General features: G+C 39.5%; 1 protein-coding gene across 3 annotated transcripts in view; it reads right to left on the minus strand.

Moving 5' to 3' along the window:
• Positions 1-24440, minus strand: part of usp34 (ubiquitin specific peptidase 34) — a 300100-nt gene that overhangs the window by 208020 nt on the left and 67640 nt on the right. For all 3 annotated transcript variants that reach the window (XM_073051066.1, XM_073051065.1, XM_073051064.1), the window contains exons 6-11: positions 22506-22573; positions 22166-22358; positions 4534-4595; positions 4285-4366; positions 4055-4147; positions 1768-1893 (exon numbers count right to left, since the gene is read on the minus strand). In XM_073051066.1, coding sequence (XP_072907167.1) covers positions 1768-1893; positions 4055-4147; positions 4285-4366; positions 4534-4595; positions 22166-22358; positions 22506-22573 — 624 coding nt within the window. The remainder of the gene's footprint in view (positions 1-1767; positions 1894-4054; positions 4148-4284; positions 4367-4533; positions 4596-22165; positions 22359-22505; positions 22574-24440) is intronic.

The following is a 24440-nucleotide window of genomic DNA, read 5'->3' on the forward strand; positions in this document are numbered from 1 at the left end:
ACTCTTGACTAAACAAAAAAATAGATTCCATTTTAATGGAACATTCAAAACTGGATGCTAGGTCAATTTGGTTCAACAAAATACTCTAAACTCATAAATGGATTAAAACAAATGAATACTGTTCCCACTTTCAGCATACATTTAATTATGTTGAACGAGTTAGGAAGTAAGGAATCACTAAGTTTTCTTTACAGTTTTATTAAATGCTTCACCATTATGCTATGAACTGACATGCAAATTCACATTTGCCATTCAGGTCACATTGTTCCAGAATGGCACAAAAATCAAATCCTTTGCTTTTATTCATCTTCTCATTTTCTCATGGAAAATAATAAATCATTCAAATTATTTTCTGATAGAAAATAACAAACCTACCAATGAACAACAAATCACTTTCACTTACTGACAATATAAAGTAGGGAAAAAACAGTTTAGAATATTTGACTTGATAACCTGAATTCACATTTTTTTCAAGTACAAAATGATACCTTCCAATTCATTCAGCAATAATAAATATGTACAATTCGTTTAATGTAAAACCCAAAAATTCAAACCTCCTTCATTTTATTTCCACACCTTGGGAGTACAAAAAGAAAAGATTATTCCACCTCACTCTGAAGTTGTTGTTCCCTCACAAAAAGATACATTTATGCTTTGGAATCTTCACACATCTGTTCTAATAGGCACATAGGTAATTAATTCACATCCAAGAGCCAAAACAACAGGAGTTTGAGTCATTTAACAATAGACATCAAATCCATCCCTGTAACAATTCCTATACGCAAAATTATTTTGATAAAATATAAATTTCAAAACATTTCATCTTATTCTGATTCCTAGAAAATCACCAGTCCTTTTTTAACCTGTTTAATTCGATGACACAATCCCCCACAGCAGGCATTCTTTTTTTAAACCAAAGAATAACTACTTCTCATGCTTTTGAATGCAAATTTCTACATCATTTTTCATTTTGTAATATCCACTAATCACATTAACTTTACTACTCTTAGTTTTCAGAAGTAACATTCCTTTCTTTCATCGCCTATTCCCACACCTACATCCAAAACACCAAACATTTTACTGATGGGAAACCACTAATTACATGAAAAAAAAATGCATTAATATACCCACTCAGAAACAAGGCATTCAGAACAAATAGTCTACATTTAATTGCTTGGCATTACTTCCTTCCTTCAATTTATTTTCATCTAATCTTAATAACAACATTTTCTATCTCTTTTTAATCTCTTGTGCATATAAAGTTTCTCCCTAAATAAAACTAGGTTCTTGTGATACAAATCCTTCCTGTTATAGTGTGCTCCATGTTCTAACTAAACATGCAGGTAAAGAGGTTTATCTTAAATTTATTCCATATTCAAGGCTGTCTTGTATTTATGACCCTGAGTTTTAAATCTCTGGAAAAGTAACAATGCTCTCACTAAGGCTACTTCTTCAAACACATTCATGACCTGAAACCAACGCCCCATGTTAAGCCTCATCCTTTGTTCTCAAGGAGAGCCATAATCTGTATAAATCTTTTTGATAACACACTCTTACATTGTAAAAGATCTTGTTTTAATCATTTTGGAACTGTTGACTAAAGGATAAATATTAAACAGGAAACCAACAGAGCTCCACAATTCCTCAAATGGAGCTATGGGCCAATAGCAAACACGCTCCCCCTCCTTTGCTGCATCAAGAGAAAGAAACGAAAAACATCAATTACCACTATATAAAGTACAAGACAGAATTATACAGCTATCTTACTTGTTCTGTGTGGACACTTGGGTGAAGAGCAGAAACTAGATTAAGAAGGTGACGGAGAGGTACAGGATCCAAGTGCTTAATTAGAGAAGGGAACAAATCATGGATGTATCGACTACAGTGCTTCAACTGTGGGATGAGAAGCAGAAATAAAAACATAAGTATGACTTTAAATGTTAGTAAGTTGACATTTAATTAAACTACTTAATTTTACCTGATTAAACTATCAATCAAGGAACCAAAATGTTATTTCTGAGAGAGAAAAAATCAATATATAAAAAGGATAATTTTCAATTACAATGAAATATAAAGCTTCAATCTGATGATTATGTGAAGCCATCTTTCAAAATTTGGGGCAAGTTTTAAATGTCCAACATAAAATACTGTCCAAAAATTACATGAAACATTCAACCCCCTCCCCCAAGAAATCAATACCACTAAACCAAACTTAACAATCAAGCCAATAATCTAAAATAAAAGTGGAAAAGTAGTTCTGAATATCTTTGTAACTTAGTTGACATAGTAAAATTAGGAACATATAAATCTATTAATATTCCTAAGATCATTTCCTCCATTGGGTTGAAAATTTGTATGTATTAAATCTCAATAAAGAACCTAAACTAGGAGCAGTCTTTAGTGATGAGAAAGTCCAGACCACTCAAAGTTAACTAAGTATCTCCTTACGGAGAAATTTAAACAAATATTTAATCAAAATATGAAAATCCAAAAAGAGTAGGTCTTTAGCTTCCAGAGGTCATAAAATAGTTACTGATTCCAAGGGCACATCATGCCACTGTCTGTAAGGAGCTTGTGTGTTCTCCCTGTACAACATGGGTTTCCTCTGGATGCTCCAGTTTCCTCTCACAGTCCAAAGATGTACCAGTTGGTAGGTTAACTGGTCATAGTAAATTAGGCCTGGGTTAAATCGGGGATTTCTGGGTAGTACTGTTCAAAGGCCAGAAGGGCCTATTCCATGAGATAGAATAAATAGGTATACTAATAAATGATTTACTAACTTGTATAAATTAATTTAACGTGCATACATGTGCACTGAAAAGTCTTTCCCTCAATCACAATTATCAAATTAATATCAATTTGTAATGAAACAATAATTTCAAGCAATTTCTTGTTTATTTCAAGTTATCAAGTGGTCCCATCCAATATTAATACAAGAACTTTTTTTAAAAAAAATTTTTATTACCGTAGATGCCGGATTATAAGCCGCTACTTTTTTCCCACGCTTTGAACAGCTTTGAACACTGCGGCTTTTACTACGGTGCGGCTAATGCATGGTTTTTTTCATGCCGCCAAAAACATTTTGCCTCGTAACAGCAGACCAATAAAATTGATGAGTAGTTCACAGAGGTCCAATGAAATTGTACGATAAATCAAGCGCACTTTCACAATTAAATTATTGTAAATCAGTCATTTGTACTCACCCTCATCAACATGGAAAACACTCGAAGAAAAGCATTGTGCTGCCTTTATGGCAGTTATTTAGTTTATAATATTTTCACTTAGTAATTCATTTGTTAGTATTTTCTAGTTAAAGTTAGAAGTGTTTTAACTATATTTGTTTTCTGTACTACATCCCGGGATGCTATGACGTCACATCCGGTTTCGCCGCGTCTTGTGGGAAATACCGGTTTGCGATAAACGGGAAGGTGGGGGCAAGCGGCATTAGACCCGCGCGAGAACGCTGCTTTTAAGTTAAAGGCGATCAATAACTTTTCCTGGTAGGCTGCAGTATATATATTTTTTTACCAGTCGTTAGGAGATATTGGAATGTTGTTCGTGCACTGTTCAGTAAAAAAGTATACGCAACGTAATTTGTGTGTTACCGATACGTATGTATATTTAAAAGTAGCCGTGTTAGAGGCACGGTTCGAAAAAAAGCATTTGCAATATGTATTTGTTTATGTTACCATACGGATTTAATTAAAAGTTAAAAAATCCTCACGTGTAATATCTTTCTGTGTAAATATCTCATATTACAATGTGGGACACCTGCGGCCTAAAATCCGGTGCGGCTTGTACAAGTACAAAATTGATTTTCTTTCTAAAATTAGAGCCTGCGGCTTTTAATCAGGTGCGCTCTGTAGTACGGAATCTACGGTAGTTTTTCATTAATACAAGAACTATTAACTAGATGAACTGATTTCCTTCAGAATTTATAAACAGAAAATACCCAGTCATTCCAGGCTTTGGAAAGAGTGATTACATGATGGCATTTATATTACACATTACTTAGTAAGTATAGAGCAACAAAAACTTATTACAAATCAAATACCTGTGCTGCTGCCCAAATACAGTCTATATGTTGTGTGCTAAGTCTTCCTTCAGCAGCTAGAAAGTTCAGGATAACTTGGCATTGTTTGATGATCTGCAAGCCAATAATGAAAAGTGTGACTAAAAGAAAGCTTGTTGGTGATTTGTGGAGTGGCATACAGAGAGTCATATGGAGAGGAGGGGTGGGACAGGAAGAGGCATAGGAAGAAACAAACAACATTCTGGACAAACCTCAATGTGCAAATTTGGTCCAAAGATATGTTCAACAACATTATTATGAATTAGCCAGTCTGCGAGCTCTTTTGCAATTGACCTATGCAACAACGGAAAAGGATATACATTAACACACAGGTACACAAATATTTTATGCTCCATTTCCCAGCGTCGTAACAATTTAAAGCCATGACAATATTTTTCTTCAAACATAAGCAGTCGATTTTACAAGACAAGTTTCTAAAGAAAGCTACAATCATTACTTACGTTTCAGTATCTGACACCAAAGATTCATTATTACAGACATCATTGAATGTATGAAGTTGATTCTGTTGGAAAAAGAAAAGATGGAAAACTGATTTATTTTATATCCACTCTCACTTGATTTGTTTTGAAAAAAAACTTTTGAAAAATGGAAGATTATAGATTAGGATTGCTGAGTAAAAAGAAAATCTGCAAAATATTAAGTACAAGACATGAAGTCGCCTATTAAATACTACAGCATGTCTATCCCCATTAAATCATCATCTGCTATAAATACAAGTGAGTTCCTCTATCTCAAACGAGACAGAATGCTAGAGGAAATCACTATCTATGGAGAGGGATAAATAGTAATACATTAGCAATAAATGGCAATAGTAGACAACATAGTAATACTTATTGATGTTCAAAACAAATGAAAAAGGATCTCAATTTAGAAAAGAATGAAATTTCTGTTTCAGTGGTGCTTAAATTATTCATAAAGATACCAGAGGAAAGAGAGGAAGCAATGAATGCACAAACGAATACAATTCTTAACCATCTTACTTTCAAACAATAAAACGGAATGCAAGTGAAAATCAAAAAATTAATTCAGAAGACCAAAGGAAATAATGAATTTAATCCAACTTCTCATTGGAACTAAATTATTCCATGGGCAGGCTGGCGTTAAGCAATACTTTCAAGGGAGTTTGAAGTGACTGATACTTCAGCCGAAAGTATAATCTGCTGCAAAATAAGAACAGCACACTAAACCTTTGCTACAAAACTAATATAGTAAATTCTAGTTAATTGGTCCACCAGTTAATCAGGGTAACTGCTTATTTGCAACAACTCTTAATGAGCAAAAATTAATCGAGAAAATAGCTGGGAATCCCTTCATTTATTTGGGACACAATGCTGCTTAAGTGGGACAGTTGACTGTTGCCAAACAGTTTCTAACTAGCACGTACAAACAAGCTGGATGAACTCAGCAGGTTGGGCAGCATCCGTTGAAACGAGCAGTCAACATTTTGGGCCGAGACTAGGCCCGAAACGTTGACTGCTCGTTTCAATGGATGCTGCCCGACCTGCTGAGTTCATTCAGCTTGTTTGTGCGTGTTGACTTGACCACAGCATCTGCAGTACTTTGAGTTTCTAACTAGCGTCAGCTACACAGTGCTCAGAGCAATCAGTTTTAAAATAGCGTCAAATGTGTATGTTTGCATTCAAAAAGCAGTGATCTTTGTCACTAATAGCTGGCAAGGAAGAAGCAGTAGGACAATTCAGAGCTCTTTTGCTCACTGTGATTTCGAACATTCAGGCTGAGAGATGCCAAAAACGGCTGGGAGTGAAAAATGAAATGATTTTGCTACTTCACTAAGAACTAGCTAGCATTTCAAGATATCAACAATCATCTTGAATGTTACAATAAAAATGAAGATCTGAAGGATGCAGTTGTTGAAAGCACTGAATGAGAGCAATCATGATCTGCACCAGGCAGCTGTGCTAATTTTGCTCATTTACAATCCATCAAAAGAACATGGTAGTGTGTTAGTTGTCCGTCATATCGGACGATGACAGTGAAACTTGCGTGGGAGAGATTTTAAAGTGGAAAGGCCATTGCATTGGGACAGTTTAACTCTCTCGACCTCTAAAGTCCAGGTCCAGTGGTACAAGTAGTCATCACAAACTGAAAACTTCTTTGGTTGCGGTGGATAACCATGGTTTTACATGAAGCAATTGCAAAATTGTCTTTTTGGCCATTGGATCTCACTGATCTCATCTGTCCCTATTTCAGTGGGGTACAAAGCACGCCAGCTACCCTCACCTGGTTTAGCCCATCTACTGAAGCAGTGTTCCATGATGTGACCACTGTGGCATCTAAACAGCTCCTTAGAGCCACAGGTGAGAGCCGAGTGTCCACTGGAACCAAAAGTGAACAAGCTGGCCCAGATTGGACACAAGATTTCCCTTCACCAGAGGTGCTACCCCTTCCTAGATACCCCGTACATGGCAGCACATGCCAGATGAATTGCTCCATCGATAAGTATCAGGAACTAATACAGTTTCATAGTACTGTGGTAACATTTGTAGTGCTCTAATTTGTTCTGTATTTCATTTAAATATAGCATTTGTTACTTAGTTAAATGGCATTTTTGTCTTTTTTTTAATATAGGTTTTTAATTATTTCCATGAAACTTAGGCGAATTGGGGCAGCTGCTTAACTGAGCCAAAACATACTTGCCCTAATATGTCCCAATTAACTGGAATCCACAGTATATCTGCTTAACTTGTAAATTAGTTTTAAATTAAGCTGTAAGTACATGTTCCACAATAAAATTCCTAATGAACATCAAAGTGGAATAGAAAAGTCTCATTTACATTCTGGCTTTAAAAAGTTGTTTAATTATATTAAATACCTACATATGTGCATTTTGCCAAGAAATGCGGTAGATTTTTCTACATTCAAAAACAACTTATATGTCTTCTGATGTTCACAATTCCACTAAATTGCAACTTTCTAACCTGGCATTTAAACATTAACTTTCAATATATGAAGTAATGAGTTAAATAATACTCAATCTTAACATCCATGGCGATCTTCTCATTCATCCATAAGAGAACAAGTGCATGAAATATAGGGGCGGGGGCAATACACTGCTTGGAAAATCATTAAAAAGAGATGAGGAGCAAATTATGCCAAATTACTAAAAGAAATAAAGCCACAAAGAAACATGAGATCATCTCAAAAGAATTGGAAAAGGAGAGAAGCTATGTTAAATCTGAATACAATCTTGATAGGAGTACAATGATGTAATATTCACTGCTGTGGACACCACATTCTAAAAACAATTCAATAAACTTGGAAGGAAGCATGAAAGGACCATGATGAAGCACACAAACAGAAGATGTTTACGAAATGGTACTTGCACAAAAAAAATCTAACATCAGAAATGGAGTTTAGTTTAACTCAAATGAGAGCATGGGGGGAGTGAGAAAATGGTAGATTCTGCCGAATGGTGAAAGTATGCAAAGCCAGAGGAATTAGTGCTTAGAGCCCTGCTGGTTACAATGTATATCACTGTTTTGGATCTCCTGACCAAGATTAATACATTAAGCTTTGCTGCTAATAACCAAGCTGGGTGCCACTGTTGGATATGAAGAGGATGTTAAACTTTCATGGAGATATAGACAAGATAGGTAAATGAATAAGGATAATATAGGTAGAGAATCTTGTGGAAAAATGCAAGGACATCCAATAAGATTTTTAAAAATAGCAATGCAGATTTCTTTTAAAAGACGACAACAGATTGAAAAATGTTGACAACTAATAGAACCCACAGATCATTGCATACAATTAACTAAGTTAACATGCAGTTACAGCTAGTGACCCAGAAGGGAAACTTTATTCTGCCCTTTATTGCAAGAGAACGTAAGTCCAAAGTTAAAGATGTTTGGTGCAGTTACATGAAGTCTTGTTGAGACATCACTTGGAAATACAGGTGGCTCCTGTTTTTCGGACGTTCACTTTATGACACCTCGCTGTTACGAAAGACCTACATTAGTTACCTGTTTTCACTAACAGGTGTTTTCACTGTTACGAAAAAAGGCAGCCATTGACAATACTGCAATGATTGCCCAAAAGTATGACTTCAATTTTGAAAGGGTACGTAGCTTTAGGGCATATTTGCATGATGGTTTGAGTGCTTACAAAGAACTGTATGATGGAAAAATGCACAAGGCTAAGCATGTCAAACATACTGTCATTTTTCAAGACTTCCACATCAGCCACAGCAGATGACAAACCTTGACCTTCAACATTGAGACAGGCAGACATAGAAGGTGTCCTGCCTGCCCTAATGGAAACAGATGACGATGAGATGACACCCCAGTCTCCTCTATCTCCCACCACCCCAACCTCCGACGATTCAGCCTAACACACCATCATCAGTGTGCTCGCTGTCTTCCTGATTCCGGTAAGTGATACTACACTGTACATACATTATTTCTACTTTATATAGGCTGTGTATTTTTATGTGTTATTTGGTATGATTTGACAGCTTCATAGCTTAAAAGTTACTGTAGAAGGTGCTTCTGCCGAGAGCGCGTGTGCCAAGTGTTTCTGCCGAGAGCGCTTGCGCCGAGTGTTTTTGCCGCAAGTGCTGCCAAGAGCGCTTGCGTGAGATTTTCGCTACGCTAGACAGCGCTGCTATGATTGCAGAGAAGTATTTCTACCTTATATAGGCTGTGTATTTGTCATATCATTCCTGCTTTTACTATATGTTACTGTTATTTTAGGTTTTATGTGTTATTTGGCATGATTTGGTAGGTTATTTTCTGGGGTCTGCGAATGCTCACAACTTTTCTCATATAAATAAATGGCAATTCCTTCTTCAGTTTACGAACCGTTTTCATAGGAACGCTCTACCTTCGGATAGCGGGGGGAAACCTGGACATGCTTAATCACTCTGCTAAAGGAAGGATAATGCTTACAAAGACCATTATGAAGGAACACCAGGTTGATTCCAGAGAAGTCAGATGTCCTATAGAGGAGACATGAAGCAACCTGGGCCCATATTCTATTTAGAGTTGAGAAGGACAAGAAGAGGAGGCAAGCTCAAGGTATTACAGAAATTTGCTAGCATAGATCCGGAATCCATAATCCCTTTTGTTGTGGTGTCTGAACTCAGATTCAGCTGCACAGTAAGGAGCTGGCCATTCAGGACAGAGACCAGATGATACATCTTTAGCTAAATCTTTACCAAATATAGTTTGGAGGCTCAGTCACAAAGTATATTTAAGAAAGAAATCAACTGCTTTTTCAGATATTAAAAGAATTAATTAGTATGGGGTCAATGTAGGGATGTACTAATGGCTTTTCCAGGGTACAGCAACATGGCAGAAACTGGAAGGATTGGCAGCTCAATAGTCTAGGATAAATATGCTACAGGTGAGACAAAGGGATAGGTAAATGAGGGGGTGTATATTTTTGATAAGGGAGGGCAAATGCAGTATGACATTCTTTAGTGATTGTTCAGGGTATAAAGTAGAAACAAGGGGAGGAGGGTGTGGGGAAGCTCTATTATAGACTCCGCCCCCCCCTCCCCAAACAGCCAACAGGAACTTGAGGTGCAAGTGTGTAGTACAATTGCTTATAGTTGTAAGAATTATAGGGATGTATTAGTGGAGGATTTTGAATTTCCCAGTACTGATTGAGCCACCTAGAGTGTTAAGAGCCTGGACGGGTGGAAATGCTGAAATGTGTCCAGGAGAGGATAAATAAGTAGAGGGCCCTTCTCAGGCTAGAGGAGTAATCCAGGACCTCCTTGTAGAACACAAGGTAGGCAGGTAACTGAAGTCAGGGAGTACTATGCCACCACTAACCATAATTCTATTAGTTTTCAGATAGTGATGGAAAAGGATAGGATAGATCCACTGGTTATCGTATTAAACTATGGTTAGAGTTAAGGTGATTTCAGCAAGTTGCAATCATCGCGAGACGCTGTTCAATGGTGAGACAACCCAAGGAAAAAAGAGCTCGGGTTTTTCAGAACTTTTTGGTGGGCTGCAATCATAACTATCAGTTAGGCATTCAGTGGGAGCTAAACAAGAAGAAGCAAGGTGTAAACAAAGTGGCCATTCTTGGAGAGGGCTACTGTTAAGAGTGGTCAGGCTTTGGTTCAACAGGCTTAGGTGAGAACAGGCACAGACTAGAACTTAAGCTTGAGAAGTTAGAGGTATATTCAAATGTAGACAGGATGGTAGTTGAGGCAGTGGAATGCTCCCCCTTTGAGGTGTGGGTTTTCAGGGTACATGACAATCTCTCTGATGACTACATCTGCAGGAAGTGCATCCAATGCATCCAACTGCAGTTCCTGATCAACAAGGTCAAGGAACTGGAGGTGGAGCTGGATGTACTCATGATCATCCAAGAGGCTGAAACCTCATAGATGAGACTTATACCCAGGTGGCCACACTTAGAGTATAAGCTTCAGATGGGAGATTGGTGACCACCAGGTGATGTGATGAAGTAAGCAGTTCCCCTGGAGCTATACCCCTCAGCAAAAAGTACACCCCTTTGTTTACTTATTTTGAGGGGGGGGGGGGGGGGGGGATCTATCAGCACACAGCAGCAGCAGCCAGGCCAGTGGAACTGTGGCTAGCTCTAAGACTCAGCAGGGAAGATTCAAGTCATGTGGAGCAAAAGTAATAGGAAATCCAATATTTAGCAGCAATGGACAGGATATACAGTGATTGCAAAAGATGTCAAGATGGCGTCTAGCTTCCCAGGTGCTCGGGTTCAGGATGCCTCAGAGCAACCACAGAAGAATCTGAAGAGAGAGGGTGAGCACTAGACAGAGGTCATGGTGCATATTGGCACCAATGACATAAATAGAAAGGGGGAAAGAGGTCCTGTGCAGTGATTGTAAGGAGTGAGGGAAGAGGCTGAAGAGAAGGGCCTCCAAGGTAATCATCTCTGGATTACTCCCATTACCATATGCTAGTCAGAGCAGGAATAGGATGATAGTGCAGATGAATGAGTAGCCAAGGAAGTGGTGCACAGGGCAGGGTTACAGATTTCTGGATCATTGATATGACCTGTACAAAAAGGATAGGTTACACCTGAACCTGAGGGGGACCAATATCGTTTCAGGCATGTTTGCTAGAGCTGTTGCGAAGGGTTTAAACTAATTCGGCAGGGGAGGAGAGGGAATCAAAGCTATCACACTGCGGATGGGGCAGTTGGTATACAAGTCGATGCAATGTGTACAGAGACTAAGTAAAGCAGAACATAGGGCAAAACTGCAGACAGTGAAATGAATTGAAGCATAACATGAGGGCAAAATCAAAAAGGATGATGAATACAGGACTGAAGGTGTGATATTTGAATGCACTCAGTATACGAAATAAAGTAGATGAACTTGCAGCACAGGTTAGAGATGGACAGGGATGAGGTTGTGGGTATCACTGAGTCCTGGATGAAAGAAGATCATAATTGGGAGATTAACAGCCAAGGAGGAGGGGTGGTTCTGTTGGTAAAAAAATTATACCAAATCCTTAGAAAGAAGTGACATAGGATTGTAAGATGCAGAGTCCTAGTGGGTAGAGTTAATAAAATGTAAGAGTAAAAAGACCCTATGGCAGTTATATAGAGCCTCCGAACAGAAGGCAAATAGTGGGATATAAATTATAATGGGAGAAAAGCCATGTAATAACAGCAATGTTATTGTCGTCATGCAGGATTTCTCTATACAAGTAGATTCAGAAAATCGGGTTGTTGATGGATCCCAAGGAGAGGGAATTCGTACAATACCTACAAGATAGCTTTTAAGAGCAGACTATGGTTGAGCCTACTACGAGAAAGGGAACTTAGGAATGGGTGTTTAATAATGAAACAGATTTAAATTGGGAGCTTGAGTTAAAGAAACCCTTAGGAGGCAGTGATGATAATATGATAAAATTCACACAGCAGTTTGATAAAAGTCAGATGTATCAGTATTACAGTGGAGTAAAGAGAATTACACAGGGATGAGAGAGGAGCTGGCCAAAGTTGATTGGAAGAGGACGCTAACAGGGATGACAGCAAAACAACAATGAGTGGAGTTTCTGGGAGCAATTCGGAAGGTGCAGGGTAGATGCATTCCAAGCATGAAGTAGGTTTCTGAAGGGAGAATGAAGCAACCACAGCTGAAAAGGGAAATGAAAGACAGCATAAAAGCAAAAAAAAGAGGGCATATAATATTGCAAAAGTTAGCAGCAAGTTAGAGGATTGGAAAGCTTTTAAAAACCAATAAAAGGCAACTTAAAAAAGCCATAAGGAGAGAAAACATTGAATATGAATACAAGCTGACTAATAATATAAAAGAGGATATGAAAAGCTTTTTCAGATATATAGAATAAGAGAGGCGATATTGGCTCACTGGAAATAACACTGGAAAAGCAGTAATGGGGCCAAAGAATTGGCAGATAAAATAGTGGCTTGGGAAGCTGAAAGGTCTAAAGGTAGAAAAGTCACCTGGGCCAGATAGACTACACCACAGGGTTTTGAAAGAAGTAGCTGAAGATATATTGGAAGCATTAATAATCTTTCAAAAATCACCAGATTCTTAAATGGTTCTGGAGGACTGGAATATTGCAAATATCATTACTCTTTAACAAGGCAGAGAGGTAGAAGAAAGGAAATTCTAGGCCAGTTAACCAGACTTTAGTGGTTGGGAAGATATTGGAGTTCATTATTAAGGTGAGGTTTCAGAGAACTTGGAGACACATGATTGAGTAGCCAAAGTCAGCATGGTTTCCTTAAGGAGAATTCCTGCCTGACAGATCTTTTGGAATTCTTTGAGGAAGTAAAGGCAGGATAGACAAGGAGTCAGCGGATGTTGTTTACTTAGATTTGTTTATTTGTTTATTTCTAGAAGACCTTTGACAAGTGCCACACATGAGGCTGCTAAACAAGAGCCCATGGTATTACAGGAAAGATACTAGCATGGATAGAAGATTGGCTGACTGGCAGGAGGCAAAGAGTGGGAATAAAGGGGGCCTATTCCTGTTGGCTGTAGGTGACTACTGGAGTTCCACTGAGTTCGGTATTGGGGCTGCTTCCTTTCACATTATACGTCAGCAATCTGGATGATGAAATCCAATGACTTTGTGGCCAAGTTTACAGACAGCACAATGATAGATGGAGGGGCAGTTAGTGTTGAGGAGCAGAGAGCCTGCAGAAGGACTTTGACAGATTGTGAGAATGGGCAAACAAGTGGTAGATGGAAGATGATGTAAGTAAGTGTATGGTCATTAGTTGTAGAAATAAAGTCATAGACTATTTTCCAAATGGGGAGAAAATCCAAAAATCAGAAGTGCAAAGGGACTTGGAAGTTCTTGTGCAGGATTCCCTAAAGGGTAACTTGTAGGCTGATTTGGTAGTAATGAAGGTAAATGCAATATTCACATTAATTCCAAGAGGATTAGAGTATAAGAGCAAGGATGTGATGCTGAAGACTTTTCAGTCAGTACACACTTGGGGTATTAAGAACAGTTATGTGCCCTTACTAAGAAAGGTGTGCTGGCATTGGACAGGGTCCAGAGGAGGTTCATGAGAATGCTCCCTGGAACAAAAAGGTTAACATATGAAGAGCTAGAGTTTCCTGGATTGCTAAGAGTTTAGAAGAATGAGGGGAGATCGCATTGAAACCTACAGAGTATTGAAAGGCCTAGATAGAGTGGATGTGACAAAGATATTTCCTATAGTGGGGGAACCTAGGATTAGAGGGCACAGCTTCACAATAGAGGAACGTTCATTTAGAACAGAGATGAGGAGGAATTTCTTTAGCCAGAGGGTGCTGATTCTGTGAAATTCACTGTCATGGACAGCTGTGGAGACCAAGTCACTGAGTATAATTAAAGCAGATGTTGATAGGTTCTCTATTAGTCAATGCATCAAAGGTTATGGGGAGAAGGCAGGAGAATAGGGCAGAGGGGGATAATAAATCATCTATGGTGGAATGACGGAGCAGACTCAATGGGCCAAATGGCCTAATTCTGCTCCTACATCTTATGGTCTAAATTGGAGCAACCCTAATTATGGGGAACTTAGCATGATCTGTCAGAGGTCAACTGGCTGAGCCTTTTTGAAAGCAAAGGAAGAACTGGCAAGTGAGAGGCATTTAAGAATATGATATAAAGTGGCCAGGAACATCATGATCCTGTTAGGGTGAAGGGCAAACTTGTCATATCCTAGCTACCTTGGCTGTTAAGAGATTTTAAAATCGAAGTCCTACACTGGATTTTGGTGGTCAAGATTGTACAAATCCTATGACGACTGCAAAAAGATTAAAAATACTTTTAAGAGGGAAATCAGGAGGGCAAAGAAAGGGATGAGATGGATCTGGAAAGTAAAGTTAAGGAAAGTACCAAGAAACTCTCTGTAACTACACTAAGAGTAAAACAGTGGCTAGGGAAAGATTAGACCCTTTTAGAGATCAGCAGGGTCGCCTTTGTTTTGAACCACACAAAATAGGTGGATTTTTGATAAACACTGTATTTCTTCTCAGTATTTACTAAGGAATGAATCATGGTTGCTCAAGAGATAATAGGAAATGAGTGGATATGTTTTGGAGAACATTCACATTACTAAGGAGGCAATATTTTCTGCCTTGCAACACATTAAGATGGATATATCCCCTGAGCCTGACCAAGTACATCTGCAGACTTAGTGGGAAGCGAAACAGGAAATTGCAGAGGCCCTTGTGGAGATGCTTGTTTCATCATTAGCCACTGGTTAGGTTCAGGAAGACTGGAAGTTGATTAACGTTGCTCTGTTCTCTAAAAATGATAGCAAAGACAAAAAAGGAGAGACAGTCAGCCTGACATCAGTAGTGGAGATGATACTGGAAGGAATTCTGAGGGACCATTCAACATTTGATTAGATACTGTCCAATTAAGTAATGTTTTGCATGTTAAGTTACACTTGATGAATCTTTTAGAGTTCTTTGATAAAGTAACCAGAACAGAGAAGGTGTAGGGCAGCAGATCTTGTTTCTTTGGACTTCAGCAAGGCCTTTGATATGGTCCCTCAGAGTAGGTTGGTGTGGATGGTTGGCTCCATGGAATCCAGGAAGAACTAGTTTGGTTGATTCAAGATTGGCTTGAAAGGTGGAAGCAACGGGTAGTGATTGAAGGTTTCGGAGAAGAACTTCTGAGAATCGGAGCAAGAGTGAGGCGGAAGCCATTTTGAATTTTACCGGTTTTCATCGGAGTTGAGAGAGGCAGGACTGCGCAGGCGTGTGACGTCGGGCAGTGAAGTGCGGGAGATTTAAAAGGACAGAAAATCCTGATTCGGGTTTATTTTGGAGAAGGACTTCTGAGAATCGGAGCAAGAGTGAGGCGGAAGCCATTTTGAATTTTACCCGTTTTCATCCGAGTTGAGAGAGGCGGGACTGCGCAGGCGTGTGACGTCGGGCAGTGAAGTGCGGGAGATTTAAAAGGAACACAGCCCGATACAGCGGGCAGCGTCGTTGCGGGCAGTGGAGTGAGCCAGGAGTAGAGTGGAGGCCTTAGGGCTTTGGCTCAACGGGCTTCGGCGGAACCGGGCAAGGCGAGGAAGACCAGAGCTGCAGAGCTCTCACAGCTAGTTGCTTGGTAAGTATTGGTAAGTAGTCCTGCTTCCTTTTACACTTATAACTTTAAAAGTATTGTTAAATAGTGTGATAGTTAGCTGTATTGGGGCAAAGGGTTCTTGCATAACTAATACTAGTACATTAAATTAACTATATAGCATGGAGCAGGTGATGTGTTACTGCTGCGAGATGTGGGAACCGGTAGACCCCATTGAGGGACACGGCGACTACATTTGCAGCAAGTGTTTGTTGCTCGAGGAACTCCAGCTTCATATTGATGAGCTGCAGTCCGAGCTTCAGACACTGCGACACATCAGGGAGGGGGAGAGTTACCTGGACTCTGGTAACCAGGAGACAGCCACACCTAATAGATTAACTAATGTAGATTGCAGTCAAGCACAGGATGGTGTGGCTATGAGTGAGGCAAGTAGGGGAATCCAGGAGGTAGGGCTGGAGGAGATGCAGACCTTGCTCTTGTCCAACAGATTCGAGGCTTTAACTCCCTGTGAGGGCAGGAGCAGGGACTGTGGGGAGGATGAGCATCCTGCCCATAGCACCGTGGAGTGGGGGGCCATTCCAGAGGGGGGAGTCAATAGAAATGTTGTAGTAATAGGGGACAGTATCGTCAGGGGGATAGATAGGGTTCTCTGCAACCGAGAGCGAGAGTCCCGAAGGCTATGTTGCCTGCCTGGTGCCAGGGTTAAGGACATCTCTTCTGGGCTGGAGAGAAACTTGCAGTGGGAGGGGGAGGATCCAGTTGTCTTAGTACACGTCGGTACTAATGACATAGATAGGACAAGGAAGAAGGTTCTGTTACAGGAATATGAGCAGCTAGGGGTCAAATTAAAAAACAGAACCTCAAGGGTAATAATCTCTGGATTATTACCTGAGCCACAAGCAAATTTGGCTAGGTTAAATAAAATTAGGGAGTTAAACTCGTGGCTCAAAGACTGGTGTGGGAGAAGTGGGTTTTGCTTCTTGGGACACAGGCACCAGTACTGGGACAGGAGAGAACTGTTCCGGAGGGACGGGCTTCACCTGAACCGGGCTGGGGTTAGTGTCCTGGCGAATCATATAACTAGGGCTGCAGAGAGGTCTTTAAACTAACTAGTGGGGGGAGGGGGGGGGGGAGGATTCTAGAGAGCAAATAATTAAAAAGACAATGGAGAAGGTAATGGATGTAGGTAAAAGTGGAGGAATAAAAAGACAGTGTGTCAGGAGGGGAAAGAATGTACGGAGATAAGCGTAAAGTTGTACAAAAGGAAAAGGTAGGAAATAAGTGTCAAACATATTTGAAAGCCCTTTATTTGAATGCACGTAGTACCGTAGATTCCGGATTATAAGCCGCTACTTTTTTCCCACATTTTGAACAGCTTTGAACTCTGCGGCCTTTAATCCAGAGCGGCTAATACATGTTTTTTTTTCATGCCGCCTCGTAAACATTTTGCCTCGTAACAGTAGACCAATAAAATTGATGAGTAGTTCACAGAGGTCCAATGAAATTGTACGATAAATCAAGCGCACTTTCACAATTAAATTATTGTAAATCAGTCATTTGTACTCACCCTCATCAACATGGAAAATACTTGAAGAAAAGACCCGAGCGCATCAGACCCGATTAGACCCGATTAGACCCGATCGCGTTACGCAAGCGCGTCAGACCCGAGCGCGTCAGACCCGAGCGCATCAGACCCGATTAGACCCGATCGCGTTACGCGAGCGCGTCAGACCCGAGCGCGTCAGACCCGAGCGCATCAGACCCGATTGTGTTACGCGAGCGCGTCAGACCCGAGCGCATCAGACCCGATTAGACCCGATCGCGTTGCGCAAGCGCGTCAGACCCGATTAGACCCGATCGCGTTACGCGAGCGCGTCAGACCCGAGCGAAAACGCTGCTTTTAAGTTAAAGGCGATCAATAACTTTTCCTGGTAGGCTGCAGTATATATATTTTTACCAGTCGCTAGGAGATATTGGAATGTTGTTCGTGCTGTTCAGTAAAAAAGTATATGCAACGTAATTTGTGTTACCGATACGTATGTATATTTAAAAGTAGCGGTGCGGCCTTTACAATTAAAAAATTGATTTTATTTCTAAAATTAGAGCCAGCGGCTTTTAATCAGGTGCGCTCTGTAGTCCGGAATCTACGGTATTAGGAATAAAATTGATGAGCTGACGGTACAAATAATTACGTATGGTTATGATATTGTGGCAATTACGGAAACATGGCTGCAGGGTGACCAGGACTGGGAATTAAACATACAAGGGTATTCGACAATTAGGAGAGACAGGCAAGAAGGAAAAGGAGGTGGGGTGGCTATGTTAATAAAGCAAGAAATCACTGCAAAAAAGCGAAATGATATTGGCTCAAATGATCAGGATAATGAAACAATTTGGGTAGAAATAAGAAATAGTAAAGGGAAAAAAGCAGTGGTGGGAGTAGTCTATAGGCCTCCAAACAGCTGTAACTCAGTTGGTCGGGGCATAAATCAGGAAATAGTTGGGGCTTGTAATAAGGGAACAGCTATAATTATGGGGGATTTTAACTTTCATATTGACTGGACTAATCAAGTCGGACACGGCAGCCTTGAAGAAGAGTTTATTGAGTGTATTCGGGATGGGTTCCTTGAACAATACGTTACTGAGCTGACAAGGGGGCAAGCAGTCTTAGAGCTGTGTAATGAGACAGGACTAATAAAAAATGTCCTAGTAAAGGATCCCCTTGGAATGAGTGACCATAACATGGTCGAATTCCATATTCAATTAGAGGATGAGAGGGTTGGATCTCAAACAAGCGTACTGAGCTTAAATAAAGGAGACTATGATGGTATGAGAGCAGAATTGCTTAAGATGGATTTGGAAAATAGATTAAAGGGTAGATCGGTGCTTGATCAGTGGTGTATATTTAAGGAGTTATTTTACAACTATCAAGAAAAATATATTCCACTGAAGAAAAAAGGGTGTAAAAAGAAAAAATAGTTATCCGTGGTTAAGTAAAGAAATAAAGCAAAGTATACGACTAAAAAGAAAGTTATATAAGGCAGCTAAATCTAGTGGGAAGATTGAAGATCGAGAAGCTTTTAAAGATCAGCAGCAAATAACAAAAAGATTGATTAAGAAGGGGAAGATAGATTATGAAAGTAAATTGGCGAAAAACATAAAAGCAGATAAGAGTTTTTATAGTTACATAAAAAGAAAAAGGGTGGCTAAAGTAAATGTTGGTCCCCTAGAAGATGAGACCGGGAAATTAATGGTAGGGGATATGGAGATGGCGGAAACGCTGAACAAATATTTTGTATCAGTTTTTACAGTAGAGGACACTCAAAATATCCCAACACTGGATAAACAGGGGGCTCCAGGGGGAGAGAAGCTAACTACGATTCAAATCACCAAGGAAATGGTACTTGATAAATTAATGGGACTGAAGGTGGATAAATCCCCTGGACCGGATGGCTTGCATCCTAGGGTCTTAAGGGAAGTGGCGGTCGGGATTGTGGATGCATTAGTGATAATTTTTCAAAACTCGCTGGACTCGGCAATGGTCCCGGCAGACTGGAAAAATGCTAATGTAACTCCTTTATTGAAAAAGGGCAATAGACAGAAGGCTGGGAATTATAGGCCAGTTAGCCTAACATCTGTGGTTGGCAAAATGTTGGAATCGATAATTAAGGAAACAGTAACAGGGCATTTGGATAAACATAGCTTAATAGGACAAAGTCAGCATGGCTTTACAAAAGGGAAGTTATGTTTGACAAATTTGTTGGAGTTCTTTGAGGACATAACATATAGGGTAGATAAAGGGGAACCAGTGGATGTGGTGTATTTGGACTTCCAAAAGCCATTTGACAAGGTGCCACACCAAAGATTATTACTTAAAGTAAAAAATCATGGGATTGGGGATAATATTCTGGCATGGGTGGAGGACTGGCTTTCTAACAGAAAACAGAGAGTTGGGATAAATGGTTTATTCTCAGACTGGCAGTTGGTGACTAGTGGTCCGCAGGGGTCGGTGTTGGGACCCCAACTCTTTACAATCTATATTAATGATTTGGAGAAAGGGACTAAGTGCAATCTATCGAAGTTTGCTGATGACACAAAGATGGGAGGGAGTGTAATGAGTGCGGAGGACATTGAAACCCTGCAAGGGGACATAGATAGGCTGAGTGATTGAGCAGACATTTGGCAGATGAAATATAATACTGACAAGTGTGAGGTCTTGCACTTTGGCAGGAAAAATAATAGAGCAAGTTATTATCTAAATGGAGAGAAACTGGAAAGTGCTTCTATGCAAAGGGATCTGGGGGTCCTGGTGCAGGAAACACAAAAAGTTAGTATGCAAGTGCAGCAGGTGGTCAAGAAGGCCAATGGAATGCTGGCTTTTATTGCTAGGGGGATGGAGTATAAGAACAGGGAGGTCTTACTGCAGTTGTACTGGGTATTGGTGAGACCACACCTGGAGTACTGTGTGCAGTTCTGGTGTCCATATTTAAGAAAGGACATACTGGCTCTCGAGGCAGTGCAGAGAAGGTTCTCTAGGTTAATTCCGGGGATGGGTGGGTTGATGTATGATGAGAGGTTGAGTAGATTGGGACTCTACTCATTGGAGTTCCGAAGAATGAGAGGCGATCTTATTGAAACATATAAGATTGTGAAGGGGCTTGATCGGGTGTATGCGGGGAGAATGTTCCCAATGATGGGTGAAACTAGGACTAGGGGGCATAATCTTAAAATAAGGGGATGCCGTTCCAGGATTGGGATGCAGAGAAATTTCTTCACTCAGAGGGTAGTGGGGCTGTGGAATTTACTGCCCCAGAGAGCTGTGGAAGCTACTACACTCAATAAATACAAAACGGAGATAGACATTTTCCTGGATAAAAATGGCATTAGGGGATACGGTGAGCGAGCAGGTAAGTGGACATGAGGCAAGGTTTAGATCAGCCATGTGATCTCCTGGACTAGTTTTCGATAGCCTGGATGGGTCGGAGAGGAATTTTCCAGATTTTTTCTCCTCAATTGGCAACTCGGTTTTTTTCCCCCGGGTCATCACATGGGTTTGGGCGGGATGAATAATAAAATGGGCGGCATGGTGCCGTTGGTTGGCACTGTTGCCTTGTGGGATTCGGTGAAAACTAGAGTTAAGATTGGATCAGCCATGATCTTGTTGAATGGCGGAGCAGGCTTGAGGGGCCGATTGGCCTACTCCTGCTCCTATCTCTTATGTTCTTATGTTTAAGGTCATTTCTCAAAATGGAGGTCAGTGATTAGTGGTGTGCCACAGGGTCCATGTTGGAATCCTTCCTATTTGTTATTTATATAAAGATTTGGATGTGAATGTACAAGGCTTGATATGAAAGTTTTTGGCTGACATGAAATTAGGAGTTTTTGTTGATATTGACGAAGATTAAATTAGATTACAGAGGGATCCTGATCATTTAGGGAAGTGGGCCAAGGTGTGGCAAATAGATTTCAATACAGGTAAATGTGAAGTGATGCACTTTGGGAAGTCAAACCAGCATAGTACTTATACTATGAATGGTACGGCATTAGGAATGCAATGGAAGAGAGTCTGCTGAAAGTAGTGCCACATGCAGACAGAATGTTCAAAAAGGTATTTAGCACATTGGTTAAAGCAATGAGTATCAGAGTTTTGGCATTATGTTTCAGCTTTACAAACTGCTGGTGTACTTGCAGTTGGTTACCTTGAGCACTTACAGTACTGCATCCAGTTTTGGTCATTCTGTGAAAGGAAATATGTAGCTATACTGGAAAGAAAGCAGAAAAGATGTACAAGGATGTTGCCAAAACTAGAGGGTCTGAGTCACAGGGAGAAATGGCCATGTTAGTGCTTTATTTCTGGACTGTTGGAGAATGAGGCGCACTCTGATAGAAATGTTTAAAATTATGAGGGGCATAGATAAGGCAGAGGGTAACAGTCTTCTTCCCAGGATAGATGAGACCAAAACTCGGGGGCAGCGATTTAGGGTGAGAAGGGAAAAGTTTAAAAAGGAACTGAAGGGGCAATTTTTTCACACAGAGGGTGGTGAGTAAACAGTATCAGCTACCAGAAGTAGTCCTTGAGGCAAGTAAAATAGTATAATTTAAGAAGCACTGGAATAGATACATGGAGGGGCAGGGGTTAGGGTGATATGGGCCAAATGCAGGAAACTGGGACTAGCTGGATGGGCACCGTGTTTGGTGTGGACTCATTGGGCCAAAGGGCCTATATCCGTACTGTTTTGTCTATGAATCTATGAGGTAAGCATGGAAAAACATCGGCCACAATGCCTCTGAATGGTGAAACAGCTTGAAAGACTGATGCACCTATTCCTGCTTCTCTTTCTTATATTGATGATATAGAAGAATTGGCAGAGGAGTTAATATGATGCTTAAATTCCTGCATAGACCAAGTGGACCCACAGCCTGTATGTGGAACAATCCCATCTACTTCACAATAAAGCAGAATACCTCATTTTGTAAAACTGTCTGAAGTGTCTAAATGAATAAAACATTGTATAAATAACATTTTTACTAGATAGTAACTTACTGTAATCTGACTGAGTCCAGCCAACCTCATTGTTAAAGTTGGTGACATGAAGTATTTAAAAGCAAGATCCAAACTCTCTTTATCAAAGCACAGTGCAGTATCCAAAGGTTCCTTGACCGTACTCCACATCAAATCTGCCATGTTGCGTGCAGCACTCTGCCGTAATTCCTGGTCTGAAAGTTTACACAAATACCTAGATTTGAACATTAAAACAGGTTAAATACTATTGGTGATGTTTTCCAATTTAAGAGATACAAATATCAGTAATATTTTAGTGAAATGCTAAAAGGTTAATAAAAAATACAAAATCATCACAAGTGCAAATAATCTGATCACTCACCTAATAACATAAGTTCTAAAAGGTATAACATGTTGCATAACAGCAGGGATGTGTAACCATATCCTGATCTGTAATATAAAACAAAATATAATTACAAAACACCAGTAATGAATTATAACCACACACTTAAAAGGCAATATTACTTCACAAATATGTACATAAAATGTCTCATATTCCATAATAAAATACAGCAATTGTAATATTCAACACCAAATATTTTATAGACCAATTAAGAAGTGCTCAAAGTGCAAGATATCCATACTACCTATTCAGAATTGCTGAATTAAAGTAGCCATTAGTTATATCTGCCTTTATCATTTAATTGCAATGAGGCTTTGCACAAGTTGCTGGAAGAATCTACAAGCCAACAGTTCAATTTAATCCAGACATTAGCCAATAATCAATCTTAAAGATATTTGGCAAGCCAAGGAATAAATTGGTTCTTCCTTACACACAGCAGAAAATATTTATTAGCATATACATAAACCTATTATTTTTGCCCAAGGATGTCAAAGTACAACTGTGAGTTAATCAAAGAATTAGAAAATCACAGAACCTACATTAAACGGATCATCGCAAAAGTAACAGTTTTTAGTTGGTAAAAGAAAATTACTAAAACTTTTTCAAATGCTATTTTGGAAAATATGTGAAGGCTCAACAGGTTAAAATTCATTATTTTAAAGTAAAAACGTCAACAAGAAAGTCAGAATAAGTTCTGAAAAAAGGGATACAAAATGAACCAGATGGATATTTACAACAATCTGGTCTTTTCCATGGGAATTACTTTGATGCTAGCATATAAACAACGGTTGAATTCAGAATAGTATTTGTACATTTCTGGATTGTACCTAAGGTACCATTACTGTACTAGCAACAGAAATTTCTGGAAGACTATTGAAAATGGCAATGCCATTCACTGCAAGTAACTACATGCTATATAAAAATCAAAACTTTCAACAGAGTGAGAACAAAATTGTTAAAGGGATCAGCAGGCAACATTTTCTCATATAGGCCATAGTGTTCTCCCTGGTATTATGGGTGAATGAACTTAGTATTTCTCAGATGAAATCATCACCAGATTTCACATTTAAGTTTTTCCCCAATCAGTATTGCTTAAGTTCCTAAGTTACAATCTATCTGTGTATTATGGCCCCTACAAACATTATCATAATTTGCAAAGTATTCATCAATGATCTACTGTTTTACTTGAAATACAGAGCTAAGTGTTTAATTTTTGACTATTAAGGACAGTATTTATATGAGAAGATTCAATCTCACTACTTAATATCAAGATTTCCCTGAATTTAAGGGATTCAAATTGAAGAATGTTGCTTGCTGACAACTTCAACTATTTTGTTCTTATTCTATTTAAAGTTTGGATTTTTATTAGGATAGAATACTTCCACTGATTCTGCATATAGGTCAAGGTAGTGACATGAATTTTCAAGTACTAATAAATTTGTGAATGCAATTGAAATATCTATACTGGAGGGCATAGCAAAATGAAATAATAATTACAAAACTGACACACTAATTACTGTAACAAATTACAACAGTTAACTCTCAGGATATATTAGGTAACTTGTTTTCAATTAACATTTCAGGTCAAAGACACTTTGTCAGTACTGGCAAGGAGAGCAAAGAAGCTCAATACATGGCTGGGAGAGTGGGCAAGTGGGGATGTTTCACTGGGAAAATCAGAGAGAAAACCTCAATGACCATGAAGAAAAGTGGTGCACCACGGTCACATAGTGGTGAGCATAACACTATTTCAGCTCAGGGTGTTGGAGTCCAGAGTGCAATTCCAGTGAAGACTGCCTTAGGATAAAGTGGTAACATAGATCAGCTGGAAAGTTGGGCAGAATGGGTAGATCAAACTTATTCCACACAAGGCCAAGATAATAGACTTTGGGGAGTCAAACTCAGATACACCAG

The sequence above is a fragment of the Hemitrygon akajei genome, chromosome 7 (assembly GCF_048418815.1).
Source record: "Hemitrygon akajei chromosome 7, sHemAka1.3, whole genome shotgun sequence".
Lineage (NCBI taxonomy): Eukaryota > Metazoa > Chordata > Chondrichthyes > Myliobatiformes > Dasyatidae > Hemitrygon > Hemitrygon akajei.